At 57.0% G+C, this 13,997-nt stretch overlaps 1 protein-coding gene across 3 annotated transcripts in view; it reads right to left on the bottom strand.

Moving 5' to 3' along the window:
- The window catches only part of MOB2 (MOB kinase activator 2), a 72,154-nt gene continuing 58,157 nt past the window's right edge, over positions 1–13,997 (bottom strand). For all 3 annotated transcript variants that reach the window (XM_003909373.4, XM_009185287.4, XM_009185285.4), the window contains exons 2-5: positions 11,874–12,034; positions 11,544–11,637; positions 1,825–1,949; positions 1–1,037 (exon numbers count right to left, since the gene is read on the bottom strand). In XM_003909373.4, the coding sequence (XP_003909422.1) occupies positions 721–1,037; positions 1,825–1,949; positions 11,544–11,637; positions 11,874–12,034 (697 nt within the window). In that variant the 3' untranslated portion in view covers positions 1–720. The remainder of the gene's footprint in view (positions 1,038–1,824; positions 1,950–11,543; positions 11,638–11,873; positions 12,035–13,997) is intronic.

Genomic DNA, 13,997 nt, shown 5'->3' with positions numbered 1-13,997 from the left:
TCTGACCTGAGAGAATTCTTTTTATTACGAGTGAACAGATGAACTAAGGTAAGCGGGTCTCAGCCTTCTGCTGGTGCAGCATCTCCACGCAGGGCCTCAGCCCCGTCCTGGCCTTGCCTGAGGACTGCACCATGGGCGTTCCCTGGGCATGGAGGAGGCAGCAGGAAGGGGCGACAGGAGCAGGTGCAGGGCACCCCACACCACAGGCCTCCCCCACCTCTGAGCTGCCAACAGCCAAGACTCCTGGCAAGGCCAGGAGAGGAAGGGGTGAGAGGGAAGGAGGGGTCTCTGTGAAAGCAAGCCCCACCCCCAAAGCAGAGCAGAGACCCAAGTCTGCAAATCACACCCTCCTGGGGGAGACGCCCCCACCAAGTTCCTCCTTTGAGGCCAGCAGCACCCGAGGGAGGGCAGGGGCTGCATGGAGACCAGAGAAAGGAAAACCCCACAGAAGAAAACTCAAAGCTTCAGTCTCATGCGTGTCTGCTGAACGAGCGAACGGGCCCAAAGGCTCTTCTCTACAAACGGCACGCATCCATCCGACAGGGGGCCGCAGGACATGGCCGGGGCTGTCTGCGTCTGTGCAGCCCACACCAGCGCAGCCCGGGGCCCTCTCAGACCTCACCACACGCGTGCCAAGCACATGTGTGCACACGCAGATGCAGGAGAGGACACACACCACCGTCTTTTTGCACACGTGCGCCCCTGTCCAGCCCGGGTGGCTCATCTCTCCTTCACGTGGTTCTGTGCTCCCGGGCCCCCGCTGCCGGCCCCATCCCCGCTGCCCCCACTGTGGACCCCGCCGGCCCCGCTGCATAGCACCTCGGTGAGGTCGTCCATGATGGCGGTCTCTTTGGGGTCCAGCAGGTTGAACTCCCGAGCAAAGAGGATGAAGTGGACGTAGAGCGTGTTCAAGTGTCCGTGCAGCTCCAGGGCCAGCGTCTCCTTGAAGTGGGCCCAGTAGATGTGCGCCAGCACGTGGAACAGGTGTCTGCAGATCTTCCTCACCAGGGACTCAAAGGAGCTGGGGAATTCTCTGCCTGGGGGAGGCCACTGTGTCACAAGCTGCAGATGTCCCTTGGCCCCAACAGAGGCCAGGCCCCTGGCACCCATCCTGGTGGGTCTGGTGCCTGCCACCCACATCCTGACCCTGCCACCCTCGGGGCTACGAAGTCCCAACAGCAATAGCTTCTGCCCACCAGCAGGCACAACAGGGACTTGCCAACCCCAGGTCCGGGCTGCTGAGACCTCCCTGTGAGCTCAGGCTCCGGAGGCTGCACCTGCCCTGAGGGCTGGGCGCTCGCTGGGCCATCCTGGCCACCTCCTCAGGGAGGGGCCTGTGACTGGGCACTTGGGCCCCCGTGTCTCCCTGATGGACATCTGGGGCCCTCTCTCGGGCCAGGATGGAGGTGGCAATGGTGGCACAGGCCTCTCCTGTTGTCCCCCGCTGTCCCTCTGGCAGCATGGGAGTGGTGTGGAGCCCCACCACATCCCACCAAAATCTGGACACAGGCTCCGCAGCTGATCCCCAGCCCAAGCCCCCACAAGGTGGACGGTGGTCTCTGCGTGAGCGGCACAGACCAAGAGGGGCCCAGAGCAGCGGCATGGCCCAGAGGGCCAGGGAGACGGCCCTCGGCCCTGGCTGGGCTGACTCCTGCCCAAGGGCTCCGGCCTCACCTCACAGCCCAGGGGACTCCATGCTAAGCAGGGGCTGGGGTGGTGCAGCTGCCGCCCTCCATGCCTCTGCCCCTCGCAGCACAGCGGTTTGGTCCTGAATGCTCCCTGCACCCCCGCGAGGATGACCGCCCAGTGCTGGGGGAGACGAACCGTATTTTGTGGGGAACACGTCCTCATCCGTCACCAGCTTCTGCACGGAGCTCATGACGAAGTCAACGTACTGCGGGGCTGTGCACTTGACCTTCTTCCCCCGCTCATCATACCAGTAGTACTGTCTGTGGGGACAGAGACACGGTCAGGGCATGTGCCTGCTGCACACCCACCCAGCCAGCGAGTCCCTCCTGCTCAGGTCATCTGCAGGCAGAGGCAGCGCCAGCAGCAGAGGTGTGGCGGACTCAGGCGTCTCCCTCCTTGGGCAGACACACTGTCCCCGCCATCTGCGGGGACCACAATGCACTCCATGGAGGGGTCTGCCTGAGCTGACTTAGAACGACGCCAGGATCATGCTGGGTACCCTGCCAGTCACACGGCTGTACACGCGTGTGATTAAATGAAAGGGATCATCTTCATTTTCTCCACTTCTAAATGGCTTCAGTTGTATTCATTCACACAAATGTGTACTGCTGTTTTTCTGTTGCATTAAGCACAGAGGCTCCTTCTCTGCCCAGGAAGCTGTGCTGTGGCTCGTCAGCCAGGCCCCACCCTTTGGGAGCGCCCCGCTCTGACTGCTAGAAGCCAAGTCCCTCTCCGGGGAAGCCAGGCAGTGCAGTGGCCTCTGTGGCACCTGCAGTCCACAGACTGGCCAGGACAGAGACCGGCCCCGGAAGGCCCACCCCGAGGCCTCCTCTTGCCCCTGTACGCAGGGCCGCCAGTCATGTCAGACTCATGGCCCCTGAGCAGGCTGGAGCATCCTAGGGACATGGACACCCTGGGTTTGCCTCTTACTGTCGGGTACAACCATGACAACAAGGGTGTGCTCTAGTTCATGTAAACATAAGGTGATACCCAGCCCCTAACACCCTTCCAGCCCCAGCACACAACCAAGACCCAGGGCACCCACCTGGTGGCCACCACCCCTCTCCCCCTGCCATGGTGCTGGGCCTCAGTCCTCCAAGGCCATGCCCACAGCGGCTGCCCCCGCAGGCCTGAACCAGAGCATCTGGGGCCAATACCCACCCACAGGCAGTGGAGAGTGCTGTGTTGGGAGTGCTTACACCTGAGACACAGCGGCTGCCCCCGCAGGCCTGAACCAGGGCATACTGGGCCGATGCCCACCCACAGGCAGTGGAGAGTGTGTTGGGAGTGCTTACACCTGAGACATGGCCAACACTATGGGTCGGGGTTTCCTCCCCGAGAGCCAGCTCCCAGCTCACCCCAGGTGGGAATGGGCCACACAGCACAGGGCAGCACTGGCCACTGGGCAAACGCCCCTCCACACCGAGACCACAACCACCATCGCCTCCACCGCCCCAGCTAGACCGATGGGCAGCCTCCCAGTACTGGGCTCCACACGAACCGCTCCCACCCTCCTCATCCAGCCACGGTTCCTCTTGGAATGGCCCCGGGTGGGGCAGTGTCGAGAAGGATGGATCCAGGCTCCACTCCGGAGGCCGTTCGTCTCTTAGCCGGCTCCGAGCATTGTGCCCTGGGTTCCAGAGCCCACCAGGCACCTGGGGAGATGCCCCAAGGGCTGAGACGGGGCCACTGGGGGCTCGCCCACTTCCCGCACAGCCAGAGAAGCCATCCTTCCAGCTGGACACAGGACCTCCGGTGTCTCTGGGCACCCCTCTGCTGTGTCCAAGAAGCCCCTCAGCCTGTGCACTGCAGGTACCAGGGGGGTCACCAGAGTTACCAAGAGGCTAGAGGATGACACTGCAAGCCCTGCATGCTGGCACTCCGCCCTCTGCAAGAGAAACAGCCACCAGGCCACCTCCCAGCACCACCAGGGCCCTGGGACAACCCCTCCCAGCACCCACCTCCAGAACGCAAACCAGCTCTCACGTGTGCCCTGTGTGGGGCTGAGTCGGGCCACCCGAAGGGGAAGTGTGGCCCCAAAATGGACAGGCCATGAGGAGGGGGACGCAGTGCCCACCCCTGCTTCTCAGGTGCCATCCTCGCCCTGGGGCAGCTCTGCATGACCTTCGTGCCCACCTGCCCAGGCTGTAGGCCTCACCGTGGGCATCGCCACTGGGCTGTCAGACCCTCTGAGAATGCAGAGACGACAGTCCTTTCAGTATCTGCTCCTCGAGAACCATGTGGAGAACGCACATATCCCCACTGTCCCGGGGTTCCCAGATGGTGTAGCGGAGGCCCAGGCCCCTAAGGGCCAGGCTGAGGCCCATGTTTCCAGGACGAGCACCCAGTCAGCACGGCCCAGCAGTCTGCAGGAGTCAGACACTGGCTCCAGGGACCCTGACACTGCCCGCTGACATCTGACGCACCTGGCCACAGGAATACAACAGGTCTCAAAACAGTGGAGGTCAGAGATGGAAACCCTTTTCCACGATGCAAACCAACAGAAAGTAGCAACTGAGGGACACTGCAGATTGTCCCATCTGTTCTGAAAAATGGAACACCACTGTTTCCTGTACTTTTTGAATTATCAGTAAACCGTTTCTGGTATACAGTTCTATGAATTTTATCCACACATGGACTCACGCATTCAAGACCACAATCAGGACACGCAGCGGCTTACGTGGCCACTCACAGTCGTGCTGCTCTGTCCCCAGCACCCCGGGGGTGGCTCCTCAGGAATGGGCCGCAGGAAGGAATCGCACCGTGAGGGTCCTCCCGATCTGGGCCCCTCTTGCACGCAGGAGGTCCCTGGGACGCAGTCACATGGCGGGAGTGTTGGGCATCCACGGCTCCTCACTGCCCAGATGCTGCCCTTGCAGACGGACATGGCATGCTCATCTATTCACCTGTGTCCCTGCCAGCAGAACACAGTGCCAGGTAGCCACACCCTCGCCAGCACCAGTGTCCCGACCGGCATGTGAGCAGCCGGACATGGGTCTGCTCCTGGCTTCAGTTTGCCTTTCTCTGATTGCCAATGACACACGATTGCCCCGGCTGCCATCCTCACATCCTCTTTGCTGAACTGTCTGCTCATTTCTTTTGCTGACAGTTAACTGGACTGTTTTGTTTTCTTATTGCTGAGTTGTATACGTTCTTTATGTATTCTGGATATCAGTCCTTTGTGGGATGTGTGATTTGCAAATGTTTTCTCTCCCAGCCTGGAGTCTGTCGTCTTTCTCTTAAAAGTGTCTTGAAGCAAAAGTTCTAAATTTTTATGAAGTCCAGTTCATTGGTTCTTTTCCATCAATGGATCGCATCTTTGGTGTCAATCCACGAACTCTTTGCCTAATGTCAGGTCATGAGGATTTCCTACGGTTCCTTCCAAAAGCTTTGTAGTTTTAGATGTTTGCATGAGGCATGAGGGTTAGGTCAGCGTTTGGTTTTTGACACAAATGACTGCTTTTCCCAACAGCATTTATTGAACAGGCTATTCTTTCTCCCTTGAATTTATTTTGCTCTTTGTCGAAACTCTGAGGGCCCCGTTTGCGTGGGTCTATCTCCGGACTCTCCATCTCTATCGACAGTCCTCTATCTCCGGACTCTCCATCTCCTCGGTCCCTATCTCCGCTCTCCATCTCTATCGGCGATTCCTATCTCCGGACTCTCCATCTCTATCGGCGATTCCCTATCTCGGATCTCTCCATCTCTATCGGCAGTCCCTATCTCCGGACTCTCCATCTCCTATCGGCGGTCCCTATCTCGGGCTCTCCATCTCTATGATCCCTATCTCGGTTCTCCATCTCTATCGGCGGTCCCTATCTCCGGACTCTCCATCTCTATCGGCGGTCCCTATCTCCGGACTCTGCATCTCTGTCGGCGGTCCCTATCTCGGACTCTCCATCTCTGTGAGGCGGTCCTCTATCTCAGACTCTCCATCTCTATATCGGCAGTCCTCTATCACTGGACTCCTGTGTTCCCTTGGCTGTGTACCCGTTCAGCACACTGTCTTAGTACTGGGGATTTCACAGTAAAGTCTCCAAAGTGTGAGATTCCTCTTATTTTTTTTCAAATCACTGTAGCTATTTCAGCTAATTTGTCCCTCCATGTAAATTTTAGAACTGGTGTACATGAACTCTGCTGGGATTTGGATTGGAGCTGCACTAAAATCCAAACAGATCGGTTTGGGTGAAAATTTGTGTCTGCAGTCATCTTCCAGGTGATAGCGCAGTGTGTCTCTCCATTTACGTTCTTTGATTTTCTGCATGTCAGCATTTTGTAGTTTCCAGGGTGCGATCCTGGGAATGTCTTATTAAGTTTATAACTAAGGATCTCATTGTTTTTGGGCTATTACAAATGGTATTTTTTAAATATTAATTTCAGTTTTTCTAATTTCACCTGCTTGATATCAGACCTACTTATTTGTTGTATGTTTGACCTTGCCAGATTTATTATTATTATTATTATTGGCTACTGCAATCAGGGTTTTCCCAATCACGCTATGTGTGCACAGGGAAACAGCAATCCCCCCTGTCCACAGGGGGATGCACCACAAGGCATGGGGCAATGCCTGAAGCCAAGGAGAGCATGAAACCAGTATATGCTGCGCTTTCTTCCTGTATACATACATTACTAAGATAAAGACAGGCAATTTGATTGGCTGACTGAGATAGGGTCTAAATATGTTGCTAAGTTGGTCTTGAACTCCTGGAAGTGATCTGCTGCCTCAGCCTCTGAGTAGCCAGGATTACACAGGTGAGCCACCACACCCAGAATTTAACTGATAAAACAGGACAATCAGTTCTGCAGTGAGTTGCTGGTGTAGCATCTCAGGGGTCCCTTGCTGGCCTTCTGCAGGCTCAATGGCCCACGCAGCTGCTGCTCCCCATCCTCTCACCTCCTCCACCACAGATCAAGTACTGGAAGCCTGCGCTGTGGCTGCCACTTCGCCAGTTTCAGGTGTCTGGCAAAATTTAACCTGACTTTTTTTCCCTCCTTCACAATTTCATGAAGAGATTTGTTCTTACCTTAGACCTTAGCAACTTCACACACAATCTTTTCTTTCTACTCCAGAACTTTCACCTTTTTCATCTTTAGGTCAAAGGCTTACTTTCTGTCTTCTCTTTGGCATATCTAGTGCCAGCACCAGCTCCTGTGCTTTGGGCACGCCTCCCAGGTCACAGAGGCTGACCGAGCACAAGCACCCTGGCACTGTAGCGGTGGATGCGGCTCCCACGGGGGCTGAGGCACAGCTGGGCGAGGGAGGAGGGCCTTTACACCTGGAGCAGGACGGTGGAACCCGCATCACGATGCTCAGAACAGCGTGCAGTTTAAACCTTATTGTATTTTGGGAATTTTCCATTTACTATTTTCAGACCACAGTTGACCATGGGTAACTGAAACTGCAGAAGGGGGCCTACTGTTTTATTTCTTTTTCAATTTGGATGCCTTTTATTCTTTCTTCTTACCTTCTGGCACTGCCTATCTGAGGCCCGAGTTTTGGTGTGCCCTGTGCTTTCCAAAGAGTTTGTCCGTTTAACCCAAGCCATAGAATTAATGTGCACAGAGATTATTTTTGCAATGCCGCTTCTTATCTTTTAACATGCTGGGTCCTACAGTGATACTCCTCTTCACATCCACAGGGTTTAGTGACATTCACTCCTTTTTTTTTGAGGCCAGTCTGGCGCTGTCACCCAGGCTGGAGTGCAGTGGGGCGATCTCAGCTCACTGCAAGCTCCGCCTCCCAGGTTCAGGCCATTCTCCTGCCTCGGCTCCGAGGAGTAGCTGGGACTACAGAGGCAGCCGCCACCACGCCCGGCTAGTTTTTTTGTATTTTTAGTAGAGGCGGGGTTTCACCATGTTAGCCAGGATGGTCTCAGTCTCCTGACCTCGTGATCCGCCCGCCTCGGCCCTCCCAAAGATGCTGGGATTACAGGCTTGAGCCGCAGCCCGAGCCCATTCACTCCTTTTTACCGATCATTGTATCTTCTCTCTTATCTTTGTACTTACTACAGGTTTCCCAATTTTATTATCTTTCCAAGTCATCACATTTTGATTTCACTCATTTCCCCTATTGTTTAAAAATCAATTTCACTGCTTTCTGTTCTTATTTACTTTCTTCTGCTTGATTTTGATTTATTTTGCTCTTTTTCTAGTTTAAGTTGGAAACTTCAGATTATTGAAAGTCATCTTCTTTTTCTAAGAAAGCATTTAATCCTATAAATCCCCTCTAAGCACTGCTTATGTCTCACCAATTCTGACGTGCTGTATCTTCCTGTGCAGTCTGTTCAAGTTTTTTCTTGAAGCATCCTCTCGGACCCATGGATTACTCAGAATGTGTCGGTCTGCAAGTGTCTGGAGACCTTCCTGTTCTGTTCCTCATTTCCAGTTAACTCTGCCACGGTCAGAAAGCTTACTTCGTACCGTTTCGATTTTTTAAAATTGTTAAGGGCTCTTTTGTGATATGCTCCATTTTGGTGGCTAATCTTTGTGAAGTTGAAAAGAGGGGTGTTCTGCTTTTGAGGCTGCAGTGTCTGTGTGTGTCATTTCAACACAGCCGACTGGTGGGTCATCGGGCTCCACGCTCTCGCTGACTGTCTGTGGGGCTCTATACTGAGAGGAGGGCTGCAATGCCCGGCTATCAGGTCTCCGCGCAGTTCAGTCCGTCCGTCTGCTTTGGTGGAGAGCCCTGCTGTCTGGTGCACACGTTTCGGGCAGGATTTCTTCAGGAGCTGCTCCTTTTCTAAATAGCCTTTTTGTTCCTGGTCATTTCCTTGCTCGGAGTCTCCTTTGCACTGACACGGCCACTTCCGCTTCCCTCTGAGCGTGTTTTCTCAGCACATTTTCTGTCCTCTTACTTCTAACCTGCCTGCACCACAGCGTCCAGAGTGATGCAACACACAGGATGCTTGTGCCCCACATTCCTATGTTGAAAGCTTAACCCCAGATGCGAGGGTATCTGGAGATGGGGCCTTTGGGAGCTGATGAGGTCGCAAACGCTCATGAACGGAATTGGTGGCTCCCTCACCCCGCCTTCCTTCCAGCAAGAAGGCGCTGTCTGTGGACCAGGAAAGGGGCCCTCAGCAGACACTGAATCTGGCTATCAGACCCAGTGACATGGTCAGTGCCCCCTTCCTGGTCCATAGTGGATCTTCACCTTGGACTTTCAGCCTCCAGAACTGCAAGAAATAAAATTCTGTCGCCCACAAGCCACCTAGCCTATGTGTTTCGTGACAGCATCCCAAATGAAATACGACAAATGAGCTTCCTGTAGACACCAGAGAGTTGGTTTATTTTAAAAATCCATTCTTATAAGCTGCCCTGTGACTGGTGTGTTTACACCAGTCCCGTCTGTTGTTCTGTTAGCATTTAGGTTTTCCATTATTTGCTGTTTGTTGCCTCTGTTTCTCATTCCTTATGGTATTTCTTCTTTCCCGCTTTCTTCTGGGCCATTGAAATGTTTTTACATTTCATTTAAATTTACCTATTCTGATTCCGACTGTGTCTCTTCACACAAGCTCTGCAAGGCCTGCTCAAAGGGCTATAACACGCACCTTAACTCCACGTGCTCTCCACGGCACCCACACGTGCGCTTCCACTGGAGCATAGCAGCTCTCCTGCCCACAGTCCCACCGCCACCACACGCCCCGCCGCTGCCACAGCTGCCCTGGGAACAGCACTGCAAGGGCACTGTCAGACACTGCTCTTGTCTTCTTGCACCATCACTGGCGTCTCCACAAACACTCAGCGGGGGGAGGCTCTCCTGTCAGGAGACGGCTGCAGGGAGCCCCTGGAGCAGGTCTGCTGGCTGTGAGGGCTCTTGGTTTTGAGTGACTCTGGACACTGGCTGGATGTGGAATTCTGGGGTGACCTTTCTTTTCTCCCAGCACTGTTAAGATGTGTGGGGCTTCCTTCTTCCTTCTGGTCTCCCAGGTTTCTAACAAGCGCCACGGTCATTCACTGCGGCATCTCTTGTCAGTACCGGACCACCATTGTCTGGCTGCTGACAGACGACGGCTGCCAAGGGTTTTTTCTTCGCCCCCAGTTCTCGGCGTTTGATTGCGTGCATCTGCAAGTGTCTGTGAGCCTTATTTGGGGTTTGCTCAGCTTCTTAAGTCTGCAGGTTTGTGTCTTTGTGTTCTCAGCCATTATGGCTGCAATGTGTTTCTGGCCCCGCCCCCTTTCTCCCCTCCCTAGGAGTCAGACATCAGACTTTCTGGGACTGCCCTACAGGCCCCAGCAGGGAGGACACACGCCTCAACCCCAGGGCCCTCACACAACCCAGGCAGACTTGCTGGTCTTTTGGGTGGCAAGTGGCCCTAAGGCCCTCTGAGAAGCCTCTGTGTTTCTCTTCGTTTGAGTGGATTTCTGTCTCTTGGTTTGAAAGGATTCCTGGGAAGGCATTACGTGAAATTAATTCACACACATCTACACATCTACCACCACCGTGATGCCAGCTCCAGATGAGAAGGACCGAGAGGCACATCTAGGTGGCCTAGGCCCTCCAACGGGATGCAGGTCTGCCCAACACCACATCCTATGCTCCTCCAAGGACCCCCTTTCCAAACAAACCCAGTACCACAGAATACACAGGAGCAGAGCCACTGGGAAGGGTGCCAGGCTGCGCCTGCCCAGGAGCAGAGCCTCTGGAAAGGGTGCCAGGCCCCACCTGCCCAGGAGCAGAGCTGCTGAGCCAGCGCTTGGCCACAGGTGGCTCCAGAGCCACAGCGGACACAAGGCTCTCGTGTAGCTCTCGGGCGCTGCCCTGCCACCTCAGGACCCGTCTCCATGCCTGATCCACAGAGGCCACTGCCGTCTCACATTGAACTTGCTCCTCTCAAGGCCATAAGCACTGTCCCCATCTTCCTGGGCCATGCCTGGCTGTGACACCTCATCTTCCTGGGGAATTAAGAGAGTGGAGCCAGCTGTTGTCTGCATCTGCTCCCGTGTCACCCATAACCAAACCAAGCTGTGCCCCATCAGGGCCATGAGGGCGGGGCCCAGCAGGGCTAAAGCCAAGGGGTCGCCTGCCACCTGCCTGTGCAGAAGCTCCCCGTGGCTTCTTGAAGGCAGAACTCAGCTCTGTCTGGGGACCACGTCTCCCTGTGCCAGGGCCAGGAAAGCCATGTCTGTGGGCAAGATGACTTTCAGGACGCGCTCACAACACACGTTCTGTCCCTGACCTGTGTGCACTGACGACAATGGGACATCAGGGAAAAGCTTCCGCCCTCCTCAGCCGCACACATCCCAGGCCAAGCCCAGCAGACTCAGCCTCCTCCCGCCTGCAACCTCCAAGGCTGCCTCCAGCAACCCAGGCCTGGCAGCGCTGCCCCCTGTGCTACGCGAGTGACGCGCTCAGGGCCACTAAGGGACACCCACTTACTGAGGAAATCAGGGCGCGGTGCTTCCAGGAGAGAGCTACCAGCACCGGGCGTGTTGGACGGTCACAGAGAAGGCACCTGAGCTCCCACGAAATGAGTGGCCGAGCAAGGAGCTGTGGCCTGCCCAGCCCAGCCCTCACTGTCCCACCCAGAGCTGTCACGGTAGCCGGTGGAGAAGGGCTCTCTGCAATCTTAGGGCATTCCCTTTGGGAACGTCTCTGTCCCTAGAAACACAGCCCGTCAACTCCCACCAGCTCCTGCACCTTCTGGGCCCCACTGGGGACCCGGGTGGCTGGGCCACTGGCCCCGTCTATGGCCCTCCCACAGGAAGGTGAATGCTGTGGAAGGCTTGTGCCAAGGTTTCTCAGGGTCTCCAGGTAAGCACGGAGTCTGAGAGGACAGAAGCCTGGGGCGGCGGGGGCTCAGAGCCCACTGAGTCTCCCAAGAGGGAGCGGGCTGTAGCCAGGCAGCACTCACGTGTTGCACACGGCCATCGTCTGACACGTCTCTCCTGTGCAGAACTCCGAGATGGTGCTATACTGCAGGTTGATGTGGTGGAAAAATGTCGTGGCTGGAAGAGAAGAGAAGGAGCCAGATGTGAAAAACCCCAGAGCCGAGCCACCCGGTCCACCCTGCTTCCAGCAACAGGTGCAGGAGCTCGGCTGGGTGAGCTCCGCCTGTCCACGGCCACTCTCTCCCCACAAGGCAGGGGGCTGCTGAGCACAGCTGCGGGGGTCCTCCTTGAGGAGGGGCTTCGAGGAGGAGCGGGGAGGAGGGAAGGGGACCCCGCCCCAGGCCCCTGCGCACTGTTGCTGGCCAGCCACTCGTTCAGGTCGATCTCGCGGGGCAGCACCACCAGCTCCTTGAACTGGAAGTCGGTGATCCTGGCCTTGGTGTGCTCGGGCTCCAGGTAGGCCTTCCTCTCCTCCGCAGCAGGCTTCTTGCCATTGGGCTTGGCTTTGGACTTCCTGCCGAGAGAGGAGACATGGTGTGGTCACTGCATGCCCATCAGACCCAGGGCCTGCCCACAGGGTCACTTTTGGCCAGCGCAGGTGTAGAGGCAGCTGCCCGAGCCCATCGGGGCAACCCTGACTCCCTGCCAGGCTCCAAGGACACCAACGGGACATCAACGGTGAAGCTGCTCCGCAGAGGAGCCAGTGGAGCTGCCCTGCATGGCGCCTCCTGGGAAGAAGGGCTGGCGCTCCCACTTGCCACCACAGGCCCCTGCACAGAGGGCATCTTCACCCCTCACCACCTCCTCCAACCAGGGAGGGGCTGAGGATTAGGGCCCCCATCGCCCACCTTCCAGTTTTCCAGTGCTCTTGGAAGGACAGGCGAAGCAAACCCTCTCACTCCTGGCTTCTTTTGAGTTGGCCGGCCTGCCCCTGCCCCTGGTGGCCCTGGTGAAAACATACCGCAGGCCTTGTGAAGGGCACCTGCCTTCCTGGCTGGCCTGAGAGCACAGGGCCCCTGGCATTAGGCGGCAGCCTGGCCTGCAGCTCCAGTGTCCCTGCTGTCCACATGGCCTGGGGAGGCCACAGGGTGATGGGGATGGAGGACAAAGGTCTTTGCAGCAACCTGACCTTGTCCTTATTTTTTTCCTTTCTTGTTTTGAAAAGCTGCTAATGGTTTATTTAAGAGAGAAAAATGCTCCCTGACTGCCAGGGAAATGTTTCCCTTCAGCTTCTCACAGCAGATCTTCGCCTTAAAAGGCGACCAGCGCAGGCCTCTGGGGACAGTGCCGGAGCGGCCAGAGCCAGGCAGGGGCAGGGGCAGGGGCAGGGCCCACGGGCCCCGGCGCTCCCACTCCGCCATCCCTCCAGAGCACAGGGCGTGGGGTCTGAGGAAGAGGAGGTGTAGGTGTGGATGGGCCACATGCAGCGTAGGCACTCGGGGTCCCCATGGTACAGGGGTGGGACAGACAGGGACTCGAGCTTCCGTGTAGCCTACAGCCCCTCGCCCCAGTACAGCAAGGCACCCAGACTCCACACCAGCCTCTGCCAGGCCATGCCCAGCGTGTCCACCACAGGGAAGGCTCTCCCCATGACGCTGGGCCTGGCCCTGACCAGGAGGCAGGCCTGCACCTCCCTGCCTTGAGTGCTCACGGCAGACCACACCCCCCCGAGGCAGCGACAGCCTGGGCTTGGCCTTCCCATTTGGAGGGGTGGGTTGCAGTGGGGGCCCAGGCTGCCAAGTGGGCTACAAGCCATCTCCCTGCTCTGTGTCTTAGGAGCTGTGTCAACCGGCAAGCTCCTGGTGGTGGTTACCTGGCGGTCATGCAGGGCTGCCAGCAGGAGCAGCTGTCAGCTCACTCACTCTCAGGGTGTGCCCCAGGGCCCACTAAGGGAAGCTGCCCTACTGACAGTTCCTGCCCTCTCGCCAGCCTTCCAGGCCGGGGCTACCTTCCATCGCTGGTCCTCAGAGAGGGTTGGGCAGGGCGGAGCCTGGAGACCTGGCTTCCCTCTCCCAGGCTCTGGCTGTGGTCAGGAGTGACCAACACTGGTGCCTCAGCCTCCCTGCCTCCTCCCGTCCACACCTGCTCTCCTAGCACACAGAAGAAAAGTGTGCACCAGGCCCTCCAGGCTGGGCCTCCCCAAGCTGCTCCCCCAGTTTCACCCTGTCCCCAGCACCCAGGGCTGTCCGGGCCCCGGAGCTTGGTGCACTGTGAGACAAGCCTCCTGTGAGCCCACCTTCTTTGGACCTGGTCACTCATTCCAATGGGGCAGGAGGACAGGCACTGACCCAAAGGTAGTAGGACCAAGGGGATGCGCAGGACATGGCCTCTGCTCCAGGAAGGGCTATGCGGGCACCAACAGAGGGACTTCCACGGGAGAGCCCCAAACGCCTGGCAGCACCCACGTCTCCCTCACCTCAAGTGCCCTCCTTTCCAGAAGAGCAGGCTCTCAGCGAAGGCCCAGGCCCAGGCAGGAA

The sequence above is a fragment of the Papio anubis genome, chromosome 12 (assembly GCF_008728515.1).
Source record: "Papio anubis isolate 15944 chromosome 12, Panubis1.0, whole genome shotgun sequence".
Lineage (NCBI taxonomy): Eukaryota > Metazoa > Chordata > Mammalia > Primates > Cercopithecidae > Papio > Papio anubis.
Note: the sequence above shows the minus strand (reverse complement) of the source record. Positions and strands in the feature narration are given on the sequence as shown.